Source organism: Mus caroli, unplaced genomic scaffold (genome assembly GCF_978045245.1).
Source record: "Mus caroli unplaced genomic scaffold, Mus_caroli_1 scaffold_5, whole genome shotgun sequence".
NCBI lineage: Eukaryota > Metazoa > Chordata > Mammalia > Rodentia > Muridae > Mus > Mus caroli.
In genome coordinates, this window is record NW_028227260.1 from 149530602 (window position 1) to 149551638 (window position 21037).

The 21037-nt window shown below is 46.8% G+C and overlaps 1 protein-coding gene across 1 annotated transcript; it reads right to left on the reverse strand.

The window, feature by feature from the left end:
- Positions 1 to 1187: 1187 nt before the first annotated feature.
- Positions 1188 to 8607, reverse strand: LOC110308983 (endogenous retrovirus group K member 5 Gag polyprotein-like). The gene is made up of 2 exons (XM_085837847.1): positions 8563 to 8607; positions 1188 to 3579 (listed from the first exon to the last, which is right to left on the reverse strand). The coding sequence occupies exons 1-2, from the start codon at positions 8605 to 8607 to the stop codon at positions 2194 to 2196; spliced, it is 1431 nt and encodes a 476-aa protein (XP_085693973.1). The 3' UTR covers positions 1188 to 2193.
- Between the last annotated feature and the right edge of the window lie 12430 nt (positions 8608 to 21037).

The following is a 21037-nucleotide window of genomic DNA, read 5'->3' on the forward strand; positions in this document are numbered from 1 at the left end:
GAAGTTTCATTATATTGCTTAGTTACTATCTCATTATTTACCACATAAGCACCTATACCAGTTTTTGATCCATCAGTGTATACCACAATCCCATCTGTAAGTGGGTCCTTAGCTGTTACTAGTGGAAACACTATAGCCTGATTCAGGGCAAACTGTAAAATTGGATGTTTTGGATAATGATTGTCAATCTGTCCTGAAAAGGAGGTGACTAAAACTGCCCAATCATTAGATGTGGCTGCCAAGGTTTGAACTTGTGCAGCAGTATAAGGTACAATTAGGATTTTAGGATTTTGTCCAAAGTGGGTAATAGTTGCTTTTAGGCCTTTAAGGGCAAGCTGAGCAACTGCATCAGGATACCAATCTATTATTTTAGCAGGAGATGCATTTGGATGAACCCACAATAAAGGTCCATTCTGCCACAAAACTGCAGTTGGCAACTGGGCTGTCTTAAAGACACAAATCAAAAGGTTGTGACTCATCAATGCGTTGTAATTGAGCCTTTTGCAAAGCTCTTTCTACTGTCTGCAATGCCTGATTGGCAGCAGGATTAAGGGCTCTAGGGGAGGAGATATGAGAATCCCCTTCCAAAATATCAAATAAAGGTTTTAACTCAGCAGAGGAAATCTTCAAAAATGGTCTGAGCCAATTACTATCTCCCAATAATTTTTGGAAATCATTTAAGGTGTGCAAATGATCTCTGCGAATCTCTAATTTTTGAGGAACAATTTTGTCAGGATAAATGAGTGTTCCTAAAAAGGCTCCTATTTGAGCAACTTGCACCTTTTCAGTAGCCACCTGCAATCCCCATCGCCCTAACATTTTTATTAATATAGGGTATGCTTCTTGCAATAACTGTAAATTTTTATGGCAAAGGAGTATGTCATCCATATAAATTGCTATGAGTAGAGATGGAAAATGATTTCTAACTGATTTAAGTGCCATTTGCACGTACAGTTGACACATGGTAGGACTATTTGCCATTCCCTGAGGTAGGACCTTCCATTGGTATCTATGATCAGGCTCTAAATGATTAATGGCTGGGATGGTAAATGCAAATCTTTGCCTATCTTGAGGACATAAAGGTATAGAGAAAAAACAATCTTTAATATCTATAATTATAATTTCCCAATTTTTAGGTAGTGCAGAAAGCAATGGAAGCCCTCGTTGAACTGGCCCAAACAGGCGCATTTGTGCATCAATTGCTCTAAGATCATGTAATAAAACGCCATTTGCCAGATTTTTTCTTAATTACGAAAATAGGTGTATTCCAGGGTGAGGTAGAGGGCTCTAAATGACCTAAGCATAGCTGTTCAGAGACCAGTTTTGTGGTTGCTTCTAATTTTTCAGAGGATAGATGCCATTGAGGAACCCATACAACTTCCTCTGTAAGCCATGGTATATGGGCATGGAACCCTCAACAGCTGATCCTAGAAAAAACCCAAGCCTTGCCTTCCATTATTACCTTTTTGAGGAATAGGTTCAAGTCTACCCTGCTCTCCTTTTCCTAGTCCCTTTCCCTCTTTATAGCCCATTTTCTTCATCATTTGAACAGCTTGTGTTGAGTATTCATTAGTCAAGGTTATTCCCATTGCCTGTAAGATGTCTCTCCCCCAAAGATTAACTGGGAGTGGTAAGACATAGGGAGTGAATCGTCCCGTTTGACCTTCAGGTGCTTGCCAGCTCAAGGAGCGAGAGCTGATAGTGGGGCAGGACTGATATCCTAACCCTTGTAGTGAATGTGATGACTGAGTAACGGGCCAAGCTTTTGGCCACCAGTGGGAGGAGATGATACTTTTATCTGCTCCTATATCCAAAATCCCTTTGAACTGTTTCCCTTCTATAACTAACTCTAAGGATGGCCTGGAATCAAGAGGCATTATTAAGTAAGCAAATCATTGCCAGTAGAGCCAATTTCTCTAGCAGCTTGAAGGACACCAGAGGAGGGGGAGTAGCCATGTAGGCTTGGCAAGATTATTAGCTGAGCTATTCTATCTCCTTGTGATATAGAAAAAACACCTTGAGGACAAGAACAAAGAACTTGAAGTTCCCCTTCATAGTCTTGATTTACGACTCCAGGGTGAACAGTGAGGCCTTGTAAAGTAAGGGATGCCCGGCCCAGTATCAGGCCGACGCTTCCAGATGGCAGAGGCCCTTTGTAGTCAGTGGGAATGGGCTGCACCCCCGCTTGGGGTGTCAGCATGAATCGAATTGTGGAACAGAGATCCACTCCTGGTGAGACTTCTGCAGCTCTGTGGACTGTAGTGTCCGTCTGTTGTGAGCTGGGATCCCATATGTTTTGGGGCCCTGAGACCTGGGGCCCAGAAACTCGTTTTTTGAATTGTCTTCACTTCTTTCTGCCTGAGGAGGTCCAGACTGAATAAGTCTGCCTTTGATGTCTCTAATTGAGTGACACTCACTGGCTTGATGATAACCTTTTCCACACCTAGTACACAGTCCTAGCACTTTCTTTTTTACGGGGGCCTGGCAGTCTCTTCTTATATGTCCTGGTTTGCCACAATTGTAGCAGATCTTGTGATTACTTGTATCTGAACGCCTTTGGCTCTGCAGGATGGCAGCTGCTAGCCCTGCATTAGTTAAGGGGCCTCCAAGCTCACGACATACCCTTAACCAGTCCTGCAGTCCTTTACTCTTTCTGGGTGTAATCGCTGCTCTGCATTCCTGTGTGGCTTGTTCATAAATCAACTGTTCCACTAACGGCATTGCCTGTTCAGGGTCTCCAAAGATTCTGCCTGCTGCCTCTGTCATCCTAGCTACAAAGTCTGAGAATGACTCCTGAGGATTTTGTATGATTTTTGTCAAGTATCCTCCAGCTTCTCCCTTTCTGGAAAGTGCTTTCCACGCCTTAATGGCTGCAGTGGAGATTTGATTGTATGCTCCCCAATCATAATTCGTCTGATTATTAACATACTGCCCTTGTCCTGTTAACAATTCAAATGTCCAGTTTCTCTGATCGCCTTCAGCAGTGGCATTGACTTTGGCCTGTGCCTGAGAAGCGTCATGCCACAGCGCCTTCCATTCGATGTACTGCCCCATATTAGGGAGTGCAGCCTTCACTGTTGTCTGCCAGTCTCCTGGAGTCATGGCCAAGGTCATAAGCCTTTCAACTTGAGATATGGTAAAATTGGCACTAACTCCGTAATTACGTACAGACTCAGCAAGTTCTTTTATCTGAATATACTCCACAGGTGCATGTACTCGCCCTCCATCAGCAACTTCATAGACAGGGAATGCCTGATAAAGTTTTTTCTTCTCCTCCCTGGAGAGGAAAGAATCAGAAAAATTCTCCACATAAGGTGAAGGAGTATTGAGACCAGAAGGCCTAGAGGTGGCCTGCTCTGTGTCCCCAGTAACTTTTAATTTTTTCTCTGCTTTTTTTACTTGCCTTTTTTCTGGATGATATCTTTCTTTTTTATAGTGAGCTGTCTCATATTCTAACTCTTCTTCCTCAGAGGAGCTAAGCTCTTCTGATTTTAATCTATCAAGCTTTAAAGCCTCCAGTTCCTTTACTGGATAAAGGCTTTTCTTTTCCTGAACTTTCTCCTTATCTTTTTTCTCTCCCTAGGAATTTATTCCCAAACCTTTCACTTCCTCAGATCCAAGGTCTTTGGAAGGGCTTAGCTTTTCACGTGCACGTTTCCTTTTTTGAGCTCTTAACCTATGGTCCTGCTCCAATTCTGGCATACTGTCTTGTAATTCTTCCAAAATCCCTTGTACTGTCCTAACATTTGAACGACATTTCTCATCCTCCAGGCATGTTTTCACTAGTTTCCATAATGCCATGGTCCCTATCTTTAATTTCCCATTCTGTTGTTCCTTAATTAAGTCTTCCCTTAATTTCTCCCAAGAGGTAGGTGTTAATGATCCTGAACACGCGTACCAAGGTGAGATACGTTCAATTTCCTTAATGAATGTTTGTAGTGTTTTTGTAGATACTTTTATGTCACGTTGTTTTAAGACAGACTGCAAAGCTGTAATCACAGAATGTGAAGTTCCCATACTGCTCCTTTATATACAGGAGAGCTTAAGTACAGGACAAGCACTGCGGCTTGTACGTCCGTCTGAGCGTGCTTAGCAGCAGTCAAAATTCAGAACCACCTCTGGTGAGTGTAGGAAAGAACCGGGAGGTATAGGGTTAACACTGCCAACAAGAGAACAAAAGCTTCCAGTTACAGGGAGGGATTAGAGAGATCAAAGCCAGTATGTCTTTTGGAGCTTACCTTCCACCACAGTCCGGTCTTCCTCCGATGTTGTGGGAGGGGTTCTCCTCTGGCCGCTGCGCGTTGGTCAGGCGTCTTTTTCCCGGGATTTCGGCACCAATTTGTCCTGAGCTATTCCCGTCCCGCAGGAACACACACAGAACATAAGTCAAGACCTTTCGTGGTTACACTTTATTCATAATCGTGAGGTAGAACAAAGAAGGATAGAAACGTGTTGCTATATATACCCACAGGTGTGACGTGTTAATACTACTGGCGGTTCCACCCACAGTCTCAAATGTCCCGGGGGACGGACTAGTGACTTGGCGGGCATTTGCTCCGGCGCATGCGCACAATGGAGCTTAGCGCCATCTAGTGACAGCACGTATTATCACAGCTTCCTACATAAGGACTATAAGCTCAGTAAATTCTAGCTGCACAGTGTTCTGCATGTCAGTTTAAGGACTGTAATGCCCAGTTAATTCTAGCTGCAAAGTGTGCTGCAGGTCAGTCTAAGGACTGTAATGCCCAGTCCATCCTAGCTGCTGAGTGTGCTGCACATCAGTCTAAAAACTAAGACCCATTCCATTCTAGCTCCAGTGCATGCTGCATGCCAGTCTAAGGACTGTAAGTCCCACTCATCCTAGTTGCACAGTATGCTGCAGGTCAGTCAAAGTACTTTAAGGTCAAGTCCATCCTAGCTGCTGAGTGTACTGAAGGTCTGTCTATGACCTGGAAGGCCCAGTCCATCATAGCTAAAGAATGTGCTGCAGGTCAGACTAAGGACATTAAGGCCCAGTCCATTCAAGCTGCAGGCTGTGCTGCAGGTCAGTCTAAGGACTGTAAGGCACAGTCTATCCTAGCTACAGACTGTGCTGCAGGACAGTCTAAGGACTGTAATGCCTGGTCCATCCTAGCTACAGAGTATGCAGCAGGACCATCTAAATACTGCAAGGCTCATTCCAGCCTAGCTACAGAGTGTACTGCAGGTCAGTCCAAAGAATGCAAGGCCCAGTCTATCCTAGCTGCAGAGTGTGCTGCATGTCAAGCTAATGATTGTATAGCACAGTCTATCCTAGTTACTGTGTGTGCTGCAGGTCAGTCCAAGGAGTGTAAGTCCCAGTCATCCTAGCTACAGAGTGTGCTACAGGTAAGTCTAATAGTTATAAGCTCAGTCCATACTAATGGCAGAATGTTCTGCAGGTCAGTCTAAGGAATGCAAGCCCCAGTCTATCCGAGCTTCAGTATGTGTTGCATGTCAGACTAATTACTGTAAGGCTCAATCCATCCTAGCTACAGAGTGTGCTGCAGGTCAGTCTAATGTCTTCAAGGCTCAGCCCATCTGAGGCACAGTGTGTCCTGCATGTCAGTCTAAAACCTGGAAGGTCCAATCTATCGTAGCCAAAGAGTGTGCTGCAGGTCAGTCTATGGACAGTAAGCCCCAGTCCATCCTAGCCACAGAGTGTGCTGCAGGTCAGCAAAGGAAAACAAGGCCCAGTCCATCTTAGCTGCAGTGGTTTTTGCAGGCCAGTCTATGGACTATAATGTTGAGTCCATCTTAGTTTCAGTGTTTCTACAGGTCATTCTAAGGAATGTAGGCACAGTCCATCCTAGATGAAGAGTGCCCTGCAGGTCAGTCTAAGGTTTTTAAGTCCCAGTATATGCTATATTCAGAGTATGCTCCAGGTCAGTCAAAGTAATTTAATGCCCAGTCCATCCTAGCTGCAGAGTTTGCTGCAGGTCAGTCTAAGAATTGTAAGGCCCAATCCATCATAGCTAAATAGTGTGCTACAGGTCAGGCTAAGGACTGTATGGCACAGACTATCCTAGCTACAGAGTGGGCTGCGGGTCAGTTTAAGGACGTCAAGGCCCAGTGCATCCTAGTGTTTTCTGCAGGTCAGTCTATGGACTGTAATACCCAGTCCATCCTAGTTGCAGTATGTTCTACAGCTTAATCTACACAATCTATCCCAGCTGCAGACTGTTCTGCAGGTCAGTCTAAGTACTGTAAGGTCCAGTCCATCCAAACTGCTGAGTGTGCTGCAGGTAATTCTAAGGACTGTAAGCTCAGCCCATCCTAGCTGAAATGTGTTCTGTAAGTCAGTCTAAGGACTGTAAGTCCCAGTCTAACCTAGGTGCAGTTTGTGCTGCAGGTCAGACTAATTACTGTAAGGCCCAGTCTATCGTAGCTACAGAGTGTGCTGCAGGTCCGTCTAAAAACTGTAAGACCCATTCCATCTGAGAAGAAGAATGTGTTGCAGGTCAGTCTAAAACCTGGAAGGTCTAATGCATCATAGCTAAAGCATGTGTTGCAGGTCAGTCTAAGGACGGTAAGGACCAGTCCATCCTAGCTGCCAAGTGTGCTACAGGTCAGCAAAGAACATTAAGGCCCAGTCCATCTTAGCTGCAGTGTTTTCTGAAGCTCAATCTATGCACTGTATTGCCCAGTCCATCCTAGATACAGTGTGTTCTACAGGTCTGTCACATCCACCCCGACCAGCAGGAAAGACACAACACCACGTTGTCCTTCTTCAAGCACGTTTATTCGGGAACACTTCACATTGCAATGCAGGAACGGGAATCCTCCGAACAACCCCAGGGCGTGCCCTACTGACTCCTCCCAATCACCCCAGTCACATAACAGCAGTCCATTGGTTCACAGCAAGTGACGACACCTCAGGCGAGCTGACGAGGCATGGCTTCTGTGCAGTGCAGGTGGCTGGGATGTGGCTAAGTCTGAGGTAATGAGGAAGTCAGGTGCAGGTCATAAGACCTGGCAGCCATCCCGGGTGCCATCTTGGGGCAGCAGCTGTACCCACTCCTCACATCTCCCCCTTATTTATTATTTTGGCAGAGAGAATGCCTGTCTTAGGTTGCCTCCTGTGATAATGCTCCTTACCTGTGATCAGGAGGACAGACAGCAGTAGTCTGGTCCCTGTCTTAGGTTGGTAACACCTCCAGGGAGTCTGACTACTTCTCTAGCATGCCAAGCCACACTTGAGAAGATTGTCCCAGCTCTAGGGCTGCAAAAGCCTGAATCAACAGTGCCTGTGCATGGGTATGCCTTTTTTGCATACGGCAAATGCACCACAGGGCCATTACTCCTGTGGCAAGGCAGATTATTGCCAGCCCTCCTATGCCAGCCCATTCCTTGAGGTGCGATATTGCTGTGACTATGGCAGCGGTAATCTCAAAATCTCTTTTAGGTCTAAACAGTGTCATCACAGATGGAGCTTGCACTGGTCAGGGTACAAATCTAGGCATATGGGTTACCACAGCCAAGGAAAATACAGATGCATTCAAATACATACTATAAAAGCAATTATCACTACTACGAGTCTCAAAGCCAAAACACTCACAGAATTTTCAAACAAATCAGACCCGTTCCAATAACAACTAGCATTTCCCAAGGCCCCTCCCATCAGTATACTTAGAGGTGACAAATCAGTACAGCTTCCATTTACCCCACATAACAACCATACATTAAAAGGATTATTAGCCCCTCACTGTGCTGGGCTTTGATATGTCCAACTATAACCTGCAAATGTTTGATTATGCGTAGTACTGATGTATGGAGAAAAGGTAAAATACTTTTTCACCACCCAAGCGGCCTTCCGGGATTGACATCCAGTCCACGGAGGCAAAGAGTCTCATACACCTCTGCAAAATGGGGCCCAGCGTGGTTGGGGTAGAATGCTAACATTGCCCTTGGGTATGCTCGCAGGCCAAGTTCCTCCGATCCAAGTAGCATTAGCTCAGGTTGAACTATTAAAAAGTCTATCCAACCACGCAGCAGTCTGATTATACAATTGCATACACACACTATTTTGATAAATATTTACAATAAGCTGAAAGCATAATACCCCTCGCAGGGCAAGCTGGAGAGGTTCAGTCACCGGTGCCACTCCTTCATCATCAGGTAAAAAGGGTAGCTGTAAAGATGTATTGGAGGTAAAGAAACGAGGAAACACTTGATGTGAGGAGCAGATGTGGCAGCAGTCCCAAGAAGGCACCAGGGACTGCAGCTAAGTCTTATGACTTGCACCTGACTTCCTCATACATCTGAATATAAGCCACAAACATCGTGAGAGCTGCACAGGTGTACCAGGTTACTGGTGAAGCCATTTTGGTGGAGATATGCCCCTGCTGCCCTGATTAGCTGAAGCTGCATACCTGGTGAGGTGATGTGGCCTGCTGTGAGTGGATGGGAACTGATAGTATATAAGAGTGAGAGGCCCAGGGCTCAGGGTCTTTCGCCTACACAGTCAATGCGCAGCCCAATAAAGATGTGCAGAAGGATCCTATTGTGGTGTCTTTCTTGATGGCGAGTCAGGCGTCCCACAACTTGAGCAGAATGGGTCAAGGGTAGTGGCTTCGGAAACACCGACATGATGCCCCACCGTAGCTCCTCACTCCTGCACCCCGTCACCATCATCAGTATTCCCAGGAGAATCAGCATCACATCTCTGGTCATCCTTCAGCACTCGAGTCAGTCATTCAGGTACCCACAACGGCTGGTGGCGGTCCTGGGGAAACACACAAACAGACCCTCTCTCCCACACCAACACTGGATCTGGCCCATGCCATTGGCCATCCAACACTTCCTTCCACATGACAGTTCCCTTCTGAGATGCATCAGGATTACTGAATCTCTCTGCAGCAGTACAATCAAATTTATCTTTATTTTAAAAATTAAGAGTAAATAAGGCTATAGAAAGGCATTCCCGGGGAGTTGCCCTAGGGTAACTCCCCGTTTTTGTTTTATTAAGGTATGATGAGCATGTTCAATTACTCTCGGCCCCTGAGGGTTATAGGGAATACCATGTACAAGATGAACGCCCATCTTCTTACAAAAGCTAACAAAAGTATTGGAAGTATAAGCAGGGCCATTATCAGTTTTTAATTCTTTGGGTTGACCCCAAGCACCCCATGCTTCAAAGCAATGAGCTATGACATGACGGGCCTTTTCTCCAGTATGCAAAGAAGCAAAAATGACTCCAGAGGCAGTATCAGTTGAAACATGAACAAACTGTAATTTTTCAAATTTGGCAAAATGAGTAACACCCATCTGCCAAACGTGTGCTGAAGGTCAGGCCAAAAACTGTAAGGCCCAGTCTATCCTAGAGTCAGAGTGTACTGCAAGTAAGTCTAAGGACTGTAAGCTCAGTCCTTCCTATATGCAGAGTATTTTGCAAGAGAGTGTAAGGACTGTGTGGTCCAGTCTACCCTAGCTGCAGAGTGTGTTGCAGGTCAGACTAATTACTGTGATGTCCAGTCCATCATAGCTGCAGAGTGTGCTGCAGGTCATTCTAAGGATGTAAGACCCACTCCATCCTAGCATCAGAGTGTGTTCGAAGTCAGTCTAACATTTGTAAGGCCTAGTCCATCTTGGTGCCGTGTGTGGTGCTGGACAGTCTAAGGACAGTAAGGTCCAGTCCATCATAGTGGTAGTGTGTGCTGCAAGTCAGACTAAAGACCTTAAGGCCCAGTCTATCCAAGCTGCATAGTATACTGAGGGTCTGCTTAAGGATTGAGAGGCCCAGTCCGTCTCAGCTGCAGTGTGTGTTGCAGGTCAGTCTAAGTACAGTAAGTCCCACTCCATTCTAGACGCTAAGTGTTCTGCAGGTCAATCTAAGGACTGTAAGGCTCAGTCCATCTTAGCTACAGAGTGTGATGAAGGTCAGACTAATCCCCTGTCCATCCTAGCAGCAGAGTTTACTGCAGATCAGTCTAAGGACTGAAGGCTCAGTACATCATAGCTGCAGAGTGTGCTACAGTTCAGTCTAAGGACTATAAGGCCCTGTCCATCATAGCTGAAGAGTGTATTACAGGTTTGTCTAAGAATGTAAAACCCAGTCAATTTGAGCTGCAGGTCAGTATAAGGACTGTAAGGCCGAGTCCATCATAGCTAAAGTATGTGCAGCAGGTCAGTCTAAGGATTGTAAGGCAAGGTCTATCCTAGCTACAGTGTGTGCTGCAGGTCAGTCTAAGGATTGTAAGCTCAGTCCATCCTCCCTGCAGATTTTTCTGCAAGAGAGTCTACCCTAGCTGGAGAGTGTGTTGCAGGTCAGACTAATTACTGTGAGGTCCAGTATATGCTAGCTGCAGAGTGTGCTATAGGTCAGTCTAAGGACTGTAAGGCTCAGTCTGTCCTAGGTACACAGTGTGCTGCAGGTCAGACTAAAGACTGTAAGGCCCAGTCTATCCAAGCCACAGAGTGTGCTGCATGTCAGTCTAAGGACTGTAAGACCCAGTCCATCTTAGCTAGAGAGTGTTTTGCAACTCAATGTCAGGACTGTATAAACCTGTCCATCTGAACTGCAGAGTGTGGTGCAGGTCAGTCTAAAGACTGTAAAGCCCAGTCCATAATATCTAAGGAAATTGCTGCAGGTCAGACTTAGGACAGTATGGCCCAGTCCATTCTAGCTGCAGAGTGTTCTGCAGGTCAGTCTAAAGACTATCAGTCCCAGTCTATCCTACCTGCAGTGTGTCCTGCTAGTCAAACTAATTACTGTAAGGCCCAGACATCCTAGCTACATATTGTGCTGCAGGTCAGTCTAAGAACTACATGGCTCAGTCTATCTGAGATGCAGAGTGTCCTGCAGGTCAGACTAAAAACTAGAAGGTGCAATCCATCCTTGCTAAAAAGTGTGCTGCAGGTCAGTATGAGGGCAGTAAGGCCCAGTCTATCCTAGCTACAGTGGGTGCTGCAGGTCAGTATAAGGACAGTAAGGCCCAGTCCATCCTAGGGGCAGAGTGTGCTGTAGGACACTCTAAGAAATGTAAGCCCAGTCAATCATAGTTGCAGTGTGCTGCAGGTCAGTCTAAGGACTGTAAGGCCCAGACCATCATAGCTGAGTAGTGTGATGCATGTCATCCTAAGGACTGTAAGGCTAAGTTTATCCTAAATGCAGAGAGTGCTGCAAGTCAGTCTAAGGGCGTTAAGGCCCAGTCCATGCTAGCTGCTGTCTGTGCTGCAGGACATCTAAGGATTGCAAGGCTTAAGCAATCCCAGCGGCTGTGTGCTGCAGGTCTGTATAAGGACAGTAAGTCCCATTCCATTCTAGCATCATAGTGTGCAAGAGGTCTGTCTAAGGAATGTAAGCCCTAGTCCATACTAGCTGCAGAGGGTGTTGCAGGTCAGCCTAAGGATTGTAAGTCTCAATTTATTCGTGCTGCACAGTGTGATACAAATCAGTCTAAGAATTGTAAGACCCAGTCCATTAGAGCTGCAGTGTGTGCTGTAGGACAGTCTAAGATCTGTAAGGCCCAGACCATCCTACCTGCAGTGTATGCTACAGGTCAGACTAAGGACTGTAAGGCCCAGTCCATTCAAGCTGCAGAGTGTGCTGCAGGTCAGTATAAGGACAGTAAGACCCAGTCCATCTGACATGCAGAGTGTGCTACAGGTGAGAATAATTGCACTAAGGCCCAGTCCATCATAACTAGAGAGTGTTCTGCAGGTCAGAGTAAGGACTGTAAGGCCCAGTCCATCTGAGCTACAGAGTCTGCTGCATGTCAGTTCATGACTGTAAGGCACAGTCCATCCTAGCTGCAGTGTGTGCTGCAGGTCAGACTAATTACTGTAAGGCCCAGTCCTTCCTAGCCAGTGAATTTTCTGCAGGTCAGTGTAATGATTGTAAGTCCCAGTCCTTCCTAGCTAGAGAGTTTGCTCCAGGTCAGTCTAAAAAGAGTAAGGCCCAGTTAATCCTAGCTGCAGAGTGTGCTGCAGGTCAGTCTATGGACTGTAAGGGCCAGGCCATCATAGCTGCAGTATATGCTACATGTCAGACTAAGGACTATAAAGCCTAGTCCTTCCTAGTTGCAGAGTGTGCTACCGGATAGTTTAAGGACTATACCAGTTCATCCTAGATGCAGAGTGTACTGCATGTCAGACTAACCACTAAAAGGCCCATTCCATCCTATCTACAGAGTGTGCTGCAAGTCACTCTAAGGACAGTAAACCCAGTCCATCCTAGCTGCAGAATGTGCTGTAGGTCAGTCAAAGGAGAGTAAGGCCCATTCCATCCTAGCTACAGTGTGTTCTACAGTTCAGTCTAAGGCATGTAGGCACAGTCCATCCTAGCTGCAGAGTGTGCTGCAGGTCAGTCTAAGGACAGTAAGTCACAGTCCATCCTAGCTGCAGAGTGTGCTGCAGGTCAGACTAAGTGTTGTGTCCGGCCAGCAGATCACAGACCTGGGTTCTAGTCTGGAAAGGCATTTTGGAAACCTGGAACAGAACAGGGGCTGGGCTGAACGAGATAAGGAAGGAACCAAGACAAAGCTCTCTGCTCAAGGTTCAATTTTAATGTCAGCAAACACGCTTTAAAAGGGGAAGCCCGTCCCTGGCCAAGCAAAGTTCCTTTGAAGTAGATAGGTCAGGCTTTTAGTGGGAACTCTGCAAAGATCACAGTTCGGTGTTAACTCTGGAAGATTCTTGGAAGAGAACCAGTTCAGCCTCTGGCAGGTTGGGCCTCAGGCAGGTAGTGGCACATCAAAAGAGCAGCACAGCAGGTGGCTCAGCTCAAGTGGGGGCAGATGGTCACAGCCAGCCTTGCTAGGCTAGAAGGAGGTAACAACTAAGGACTGTAAGGCACAGTCCATCCTAGCTGCAGAGTGTACTGCAGGTCAGACTAATATACTATAAGGCCCAGTCCATTCTAGGTACAGATTGTGCTGCAGCTCAGTCTAAGAACGGTTAGGCCCAGTCCATCTAAGCAGTGAAGTGTACTGCAGGACAGTTTAAGACTGTAAGACCCAGTCCATCATAGCTAAAGATTGTGCTGCAGGTCAGCTTAAGGACAGTAAGCCCCAGTCCATCCTAGCTGCAGAGTGTGCTGCAGGTCAGTCTAGGGACTGTAAGGCCCTGTCCATCCAAGCTTCAGTGTATGCTGCAGATAAGACTAAAGACTATAAGGCCCAGTCAATCCTAGCTCCACAGTGTGCTGCAGGTCAGTCTAGGGACTATAAGGCCCAATTCACTTGAGCTGCAGTGGATGCTACATATCAGACTAAGGACTGTTAAGACCTAGTCCATCATATCTAAAGACTGTGCTGCAGGTCAGCTTAAGGACATTAAGCCCCAGTCCATCCTAGCTGCAGACTGTGCTGCAGGTCAGTCTGTTAGACCTAGTGGGGAAACCCCCACCCCATTCCCGATTCGGCGTGCACCCAAAAAATCATGAAGGACCATCTCTTGCTGTAATTACATGAGGACGTTTAATTACGGAGCTCCGGTCCAACATGCATCCCACACAGGAGATAACGGATGTTGGCCACGAGGCTTGAAAGCTAGGAGTTTTTATGGGGTAAGGGGCTTAGGGGTGTGGAATTCAGCATAGCAACACACTATTGGCTTATTCAAACATTAACAGAAGGATTACAGAGCAACAGGACTTTGTTCCTGTGGGCTGGGGGTTTATCTTTGTTCACATAGCAACCAGCTGATGTATGACTTTTACCCGGTGCCAAGGGGCAATAGACAGAGGGGAGGTTCCGGCCAGATGGCCTTGCCTGCATCCTTGAATTCTTTTCATCTTCACAGTTAAGATGTTCTTAGGAATGCCTTAACAACAGCCCTGCCCTGGCAGGCCTGGGGGCTGTTCTGCTTTGTTCTCAGTCCCAGGCCTGGGCAGTGGGCTCTTAACTCACAAGTTACAATATTTTACCTTCCTTCAAGTCTAAGGACTGTAAGTTCCAGTACATTCTAGCTGCAGAGTGTGCTGCAAGTCAGTCTATGTACTGTAAGCCCAATGTATCCAAGCTGCAGACTGTGCTGCATGTCAGACTAATTACTATTATTCCCAGTCGATTCTAGCTACAGAGTCTGCTGCATGTTAGTCTATGAACTATAATGCCCAGTCCATCTGAGATGCAATGTATTCTCAGGTCAGTCTAAGGACTATAATTCCCACTTCATCCTAGCTAAAGAGTGTGCTCCAGGTCATTCTAAGAACTGTAAGGCCCAGTTCATCCTAGCTACAGAGTGTGCTGCAGGTTACTATAACTGGAAGGCCCAGGCCATTTTAGTTGCAGAGTGTGCTGCAAGTCAGTTTAAGGACTTTAAGTCCAAGTCCATCTGAGCTGCAGTGCATGCTGCATGTCAGCCTAAGAAATCTAAGGCTTGCTGGGCGTGGTGGCACACGCCTTTAATCCCAGCACTTTGGAGGCAGAGGCAGGTGGATTTCTGGGTTCAAGGCCAGCAAGGTTTAAAAAGTGAGTTGCAGGACAACTGGGCCTTTACAGAGAAACCCTGTCTCAAAAAACCAAAAAAAAAAAAAAAAAAAATCTAAGGCTCAGTATATCTTAGCAGCAGTCTGTGCTGCAGGTCATTTTAGGCCCAGTCTATACAAGCTGCAGGGTTTGCATCATGTCAGTCTAAAGTCTGTAAGTCACAGTCCCTCCTAACTGCAGTGTATGCTGCAAGACAGACTATGGACTGTAAGGCCCAGTCCATCTGAGATGCAGAGTGTGCTGCAGGTCAGTCAAAGGACAGTAAGGCCCAGTCCATCCTAGCTGCAGTGTTTTCTGCAGGTCAGTCTAAGGACTGCAAGCACAGTCCATCCTAGTTGCAGTATGTTCTACAGGTCAGTCTAAGGACTGCAAGAACAGTCCATCCTAGCTGCAGAGTATGCTGCAGGTCAGTCTAAAGACAGTAAGGCTCAATCCATCCTAGCTGCAATGTGTGGTGCAGGTCAGTCTAATTACGGTAAGGCCTAGTCCATCTCAGCTGCAGAGTATGCAGCAGGTCAGTCTAAGGATTGTAAGTCTCAGTTTATCCTAGCTGCACTGTGTGCTGCAATTCAGTCTAAGAATTGTAAGGCCCAGTCAATTAGAGCTGCAGTGTGTTATACAGGACAGTCTAAGGACTGTAAGGCCCAGTCCATCCTACCTGCAGTGAATGCTTCAGGTCAGACTAAAGACTCTAAGGCTCTGTCCATCCTAGCTGCAGAGTATGCTACAGGTCAGTCTAGAGACTGTAAGGCCCTGTCCATCCAAGCTTCAGTGTATGCTGCAGATAAGACTAAGGACTGTAAGGCCCAGTCCATCTGAGCTGTAGTGTAGCTGCAGGTCAGACTAAAGACTATAAGCCCAGTCAATCCTAGCTCCACAGGGTGCTGCAGGTCAGTTTATGGACTGTAAGACACAGTCCATTTGAGCTGCAGTGTATGCTACAGATCAGACTAAGGACTGTAAGGCACAGTCCATCCTAGATGCTGAGTGTGCTGCAGGTCAGTCTAAGGACTGTCCGGCCCAGTCCATCCTAACATCACAGTATGCTCTAAGTCAGTCTAAGATCTGTAAGGCCCAGTGCATCCTATTTGTAGTATATACTTCAGGTTAGTCTAAGGACTGTTAGACCCAGTGCATCTGAGCTGTAGCGTGTGCTGCAGGTCATTCTAAGGACTGTAATGCTCAGTCTATCCTAGTTGCATTGTGTGCTGCAGGTAAGTCTAAGGACTCTAAGACCCAGTTTATACTGCTGTAGAGTGTGCGGCAAGTAAGTCTAAAGACCGTAAGCTCAGTCCATCCTAGCTGCAGAGTGTTCTCCAGGTCAGTTTAAGGACTGTAGGGCACAGTCTATCCAAGCTGCAGTGTGTGCTGCAGGTCAGTCTAATTACTGTAAGTCCCAGTCCATCCTAGCTACAGAGACTACTGCAGGTCCATCTAAGGATTGTAAGGCTCAGTCCATCTGAGATGGAGAGTGTGCTACAGTTCAGCCTAAAAACTGGAAGGTCCAATCCATCCTAGCTAATGAGTGCGCCTCAGGTCAGTCTAAGGACAGTAAGTGCCAGTCCATTCGAGCTACAGAGTGTGCTCCACGTCAGTCCAAGATCTGAAAGGCCCAGTCCATCCAGGCTAGAGAGTTTGCTGCAGGTTAATCTAAGGAGAGTTAGGCCCAGTCCATTCATGCCACAGGTCAGCCTAAGGACTGTAAGTCCCAGTCTATCCTAGCTACAGTGAGTGCTGCAGGTCAGTCTAATTACTGTAAGGCCCAGTTCATCATATCTAGAGAGTGTTCTGCAGGTCAGTGTAAGAATTGTAAGGACCAGTTGATCTGAGCTGCAGATTATGCTGCAGGTCAGTCAAAGGACTTTAAGACCCAGTCCATCCTAACTACATAGTGTGCTGCAAGTCAGTCTAAAGACTGCATAGCCCAGTACATCTGAGATGCAGAGTGTGCTGCAGGTCATTCTAAGGACTGAAGGCTCAGTCCATTCTAACTGTAGTATGTGTGCTTCAGGACAGTCTCAGGACTGTAAGGCTCAGTCCATCCTAGCTGAAGTGTGTACTGCAGGTAATTCTAAGGACTGTAAGGACCAGTCAATCCTAGGTGCAGTGTGTGCTGGAAGTCAATCAAAGGACTAATGGCCCAGTCCATTCTAGCTGCAGAGTGTGCTGCAGGTCAGTCTAAGGACTGTAAGGCCCAGACCATCCTAGCTGCAGAGTGTGCTGCAGATCAGTCTAAGGACACTAAGGCCCAGTCCATCGTAGCTGCAGAGTGTCCTGTAGGTCATTCTAAGGACTGTAAGGCCCAGTCCATCCTGGCTGCAGAGTGTGTTGCATGTCAGTCAAAGGACTGTAAGCCCCACTTCATCCTAGTTGCAGAGTGTGCTGCCGGTCAGTCTAAGGACTGTTATGCCCTGTCCATCCTAGCTGCAGAGTTTGCTGTGGTCAGTCTAAAAACTGTAAGGCCCAGTCCATCCTAGCTGCAGTGTGTACTGCAGGTTAGTATAACAACTATAAAGCCAAGTCCATCCCAGCTGCAGAGACTGTTGCTGGTCAGTCTAAGAACTTTAAGGCCCAGTCCATTCTAGCTGTTAAGTGTTGGGCAGGTCAGTGTAAAGACTGTAAGGCCCAGTCTATCCAAGCTGCAGAGTCTGCTGCAGGTCAGTCTAAGGACTGTAAGGCTTAGTCCATCCTAGCTGAAGCCTGTGATGCAGGTCAGTCTAAGTTCTGTAAGGCCCAGTCCATCCCAGTTGTGGAGTGTTCTGCAGGTCACTCTATGGACTGTAATGCTCAGTCCATCCTAGCTATAGATTGTGCTTCAGGTCAGTCTAAAAACTGTAAGGCACAGTCCATCGTAGCTGCAGAGTATGCTGCAGGTCAGTTTAAAAACTGTAAGGCCCAGTCCATCCTGGCTGAAGAATGTGATGTAGGATAGTCTGAGGTCTGTATGGCCCAGTTTGTCCTAGTTGCAGAGTGTTCTACAGGTCTGTCTAACAACTGTAAAGCCAAGAAAATCCTAGCTGCAGAGAGTGTTGGTGGTCAGTCCAAGTACTGTAATGCCCAATCCATTCAAGGCCTAATTGTTAGTCAGGTCAGTGTATCGCCTGTAAGGCTCAGTCTATCCTAGTTGCAGTGTGTGCTGCTGGTCAATCTAAGAACTGTAAGGCCCAGTCCATCCTAGCTGCAGAATGTGATGCAGGACAGTCTAAGGTCTGTAAGGCCCTGTCTATCCTAGCTGCAGAGTTTGTTGCAGATGAGTCTAAGTTCTGTAAGACCCAGTCAATCCTAGCTGCAGAGTAAAGTGCATGTTAGTCTCAGTACTGTAAGACCCAGTACATCAGAACTAAGGGTGTGCTGCAGGTCAGATTAAGAACTGTAAGGTGCAATCCATCCTAGATATAGTATGTGCTACAGGTCAGATTAAAGACTTTAAGGCTCACTCTATCCAAGCTTCAGAATGTGTTGCCAGTCAATTTAATGACTGTAAGGCCCAGTCCATCTGAGCTTCAGTGTATGCTGCAGGTCAGTCTAAGTACTGTAAGGCCCAGTCAATTTTAACTGCTAAGTGTTGGAAAGGTCAGTGTATGGACTGTAAGGCTCAGTTTATCCTAGCTGCAGTGTGTGTTGCAGGTGAGTCTAAGAACTGTAAGACCAGTCCATCCTAGAAGAAGAGTGTGATGGAGGACAGTCTAAGTTCTGTATGGCCCAGTTCATCCTAGCTACAGAGTATTCTGCAGGTCAGTCTAAAGACCAAAGACTCAGTCCATCCTACCTACAGAGTGTATTGTAGGTGAGTCTACTGATTGTAAGGCCCAATCTATCCTAGCTTCCATGTGTGCTGCATGTCAGTCTAAGGACTGTAAGGCCCAGCCTATTCTAACTGGAGTGTTGCTGCAGGTCAGACTAATTCCTGTAAGACCCAGTATATCCCAACTACAGATTGTGCTGCAGGTCAGTCTAATGACTGTAATGCCCAGTCCATTTGTGATGCAGAGTGTGTGTAGATCAGTCTAAAAACTATAAGGCCCAATCCATCCTAGCTAAAGAGTGTGCTGTAGGAGAGTCTAAGGACAGTAAGGCCTAATACATCCTTAATGCAGAGTGTGCTGCAGGTCAGTCTAAGGACAGTAAGGCCCAGTATATCCAAGATTCAGAGTGTGCTGCAGGTCAGTCTAAGGACGGACAGTAAGGCCCAGTATATCCAAGCTTCAGAGTGTGTTGTAGGTCAGTCTAAGGACTGTAAGGCCCATTCCATCTGAGCTGGAGGGTATGCTGCATGTCAGTCAAAGGACTTTAAGGCCCAGTCCATCCTGGTTGCAGAGTGTACTTCAGGTCAGTCTAAGTACTGTAAGGACCAGTCCATCCTACCTGAAGAGTGGTCTACAGGTCAGTCTGAGGAGTGAATGCTCAGTCCATCCTAGCTACAGAGTGTGCTTCAGGTCAGTCAAAGGAATGTAAAACCAAGTCCATCCTAGCTGCTGAGTGTGCTGCCGGTCAGTCTAAGGACTGTAAGACCCAGACCATGCTAACCACAGAGTCTTCTGCTGGTCAGTCTAAGGACAGTAAGGCGCAGTCCATCCTAGCTGAAGTGTGTGCTGCTGGTTAGTCTAAAGACTATAAAGCTAAGACCATCCTAGCTGCAGAGAGTGTTGCAGTTCAGTCTAAGTACTGTAAGGCCCAGTCCATTCTAGCTGCTAAGTGCAGGGCAGGTCAGTGTAAGGATTTTAAGGCTCAGTGTATCCTAGTTGTAGTGTGTGTTGTAGGCCAGTCTAAGGACTGTAAGGCCCAGTCCATCCTAACTGAAGAGTGTGATGCAGGACAGTCTAAGGTCTTTAAGGACCAGTCCATTCTAGCTGTAGAGTGTGCTTCAGGTCAGTATAAGGACTGTAAGGCCCAGTCCATCCTAGCTGCAGAGTAAACTGCAGGTTAGTCTAAATACTGTAAGACCAAGTACATCTGAGCTGCAGGGTATGCTGCAGGTCAGTCTAAGAACTGTAAGGCCCTTTCCATCCTAGATCTAGTGTTTGCTGCAGGTCAGACAAAAGACTTTAAGGCCCAGTCTATCCAAGCTGCAGAGTCTGCTGCATGTCAGTCTAAGTACTGTAAGGCCCAGATGTATGCTGCTGATCAGTCTAAGTACTGTAAGTCCCAGTCCATCCTAGCTACAGAGTGTGCTGCAGGTTAGTCTATGTTCTCTAGGGCACAGTACAGCTTGGCTACAGAGTATTCTGCAGGTCAGTCTAAGAACTGAAGGCTCAGTCCATCCTACCTGCAGACTGTGCTGCAGGTGGGTCTATGGATTGTAAGGGCCGGGCCAGTCTATCTTGGCTTCCCTGTGTGCTGCAAGTCAGTTTAAGGACTCTAAAGCCCATTCCACCCTAGTGGCAGAGCACTCTGCAGGTCCGTCTAAGAATTGTAAGGCCCAGATCATCTGAGCTGCAGAGTATGCTGTAGGCCAGTCTGAGGACTGTAAGGCCCAGTCCATCCAAGCTGCAGAGTGTGCTGCAGATAAGTATAAGGATTATAAGCTTAGTCCGTCCTAGCTGCAAATTGTTCTGCTGGTAAATCTAAGGATGATAAGGCCCAGCATATCCTAGCTGTAGAGTTTGCTGCAGGTCAGACTAATTACTGTAAGACGAAATACATATCAGCTGCAGTGTGTGTTGCTGGTCAGTCTAAGGACTGGAAGGCCCAGTCCATCTGAGATGCAGAATGTGTTGCAGATCCGTCTAAAAAGTGTAAGGCCCAGTCCATCCTAGCTGCAGTGTGTGCTGCAGGTCAGTCTAAGGACTGTAAGGCCCAGTACATCCAAGCTGCAGAGTGTGCTGTAGGACAGTCTTAAGTTCAGTAAGGCCCAGTTCATCACAGTTGTAGAGTGTGCTGCAGGTCAGTTTAAGGACTGTAATGCCCAGTCCATCCTAGCTGCAGAGTTTGCTGCAGGTCAGTCTAAAAACGATAATTTCTACTCCATCCTAGCTGCAGTTTGTGCTGTAGGTTAGTATAACAACTGTAAAGCCAAGACCATCCTAGCTACAGAGTGTGTTGCAGGTCAGTCTAATATTATAAAGCCCAGTCCTTTCTAGCTGCTATGTGTTGGGCAGGTCAGTGTAAGGACTGTAAGGCTCAGTTCATACTAGCTACATAGTGTGCTGCAGGTCAGTCAAAGGACTTTAAGGCCCAGTCCAACCTAGCTGAAGAGTGTACTTCAGGCAAGTCTCAGGACTGTAAGGCCCATTCCATCCTAGCTGAAGTGTGTTCTGCAGGTCAGTCTAAGGAATGAAGGCTCAGTGCATCCTCATTGCAGAGTGTGCTGCAGGTCAGTATAAGGACTGTAAGGCCCAGTTCATCCTAGCTTCAGAGTAAGTTGCAGGTTAGTCTAAGTATTGTAAGACCCAGTACATCTGAGCTGCAGGGTATGCTGCAGGTCAGAATAAAGACCTTAAGGCCCAGTATAGCCAAGCTGCAGAGTTTGCTTCGGGTCAGTTTAAGGAATGTAAGTCCCAGTCCTTCTTAGCTGCAGTGTGTGCTGCAGGATAGTCTAAGTACACTAAGGCCCAGTCTATTCTAGCTGCTAATTGTTCTGCAGGTCA

Bases quoted from the DNA above. Each gene is read 5' to 3' on its own strand.
- LOC110308983 (XM_085837847.1), bottom strand. From the start codon at position 8,607: ATGTCGGTGTTTCCGAAGCCACTACCCTTGACCCATTCTGCTCAA. The intron at 3,580-8,562 runs GTTGTGGGACGC...ATAAATTCCTAG, and splicing joins CCTTGACCCATTCTGCTCAA to GGAGAGAAAAAAGATAAGGA.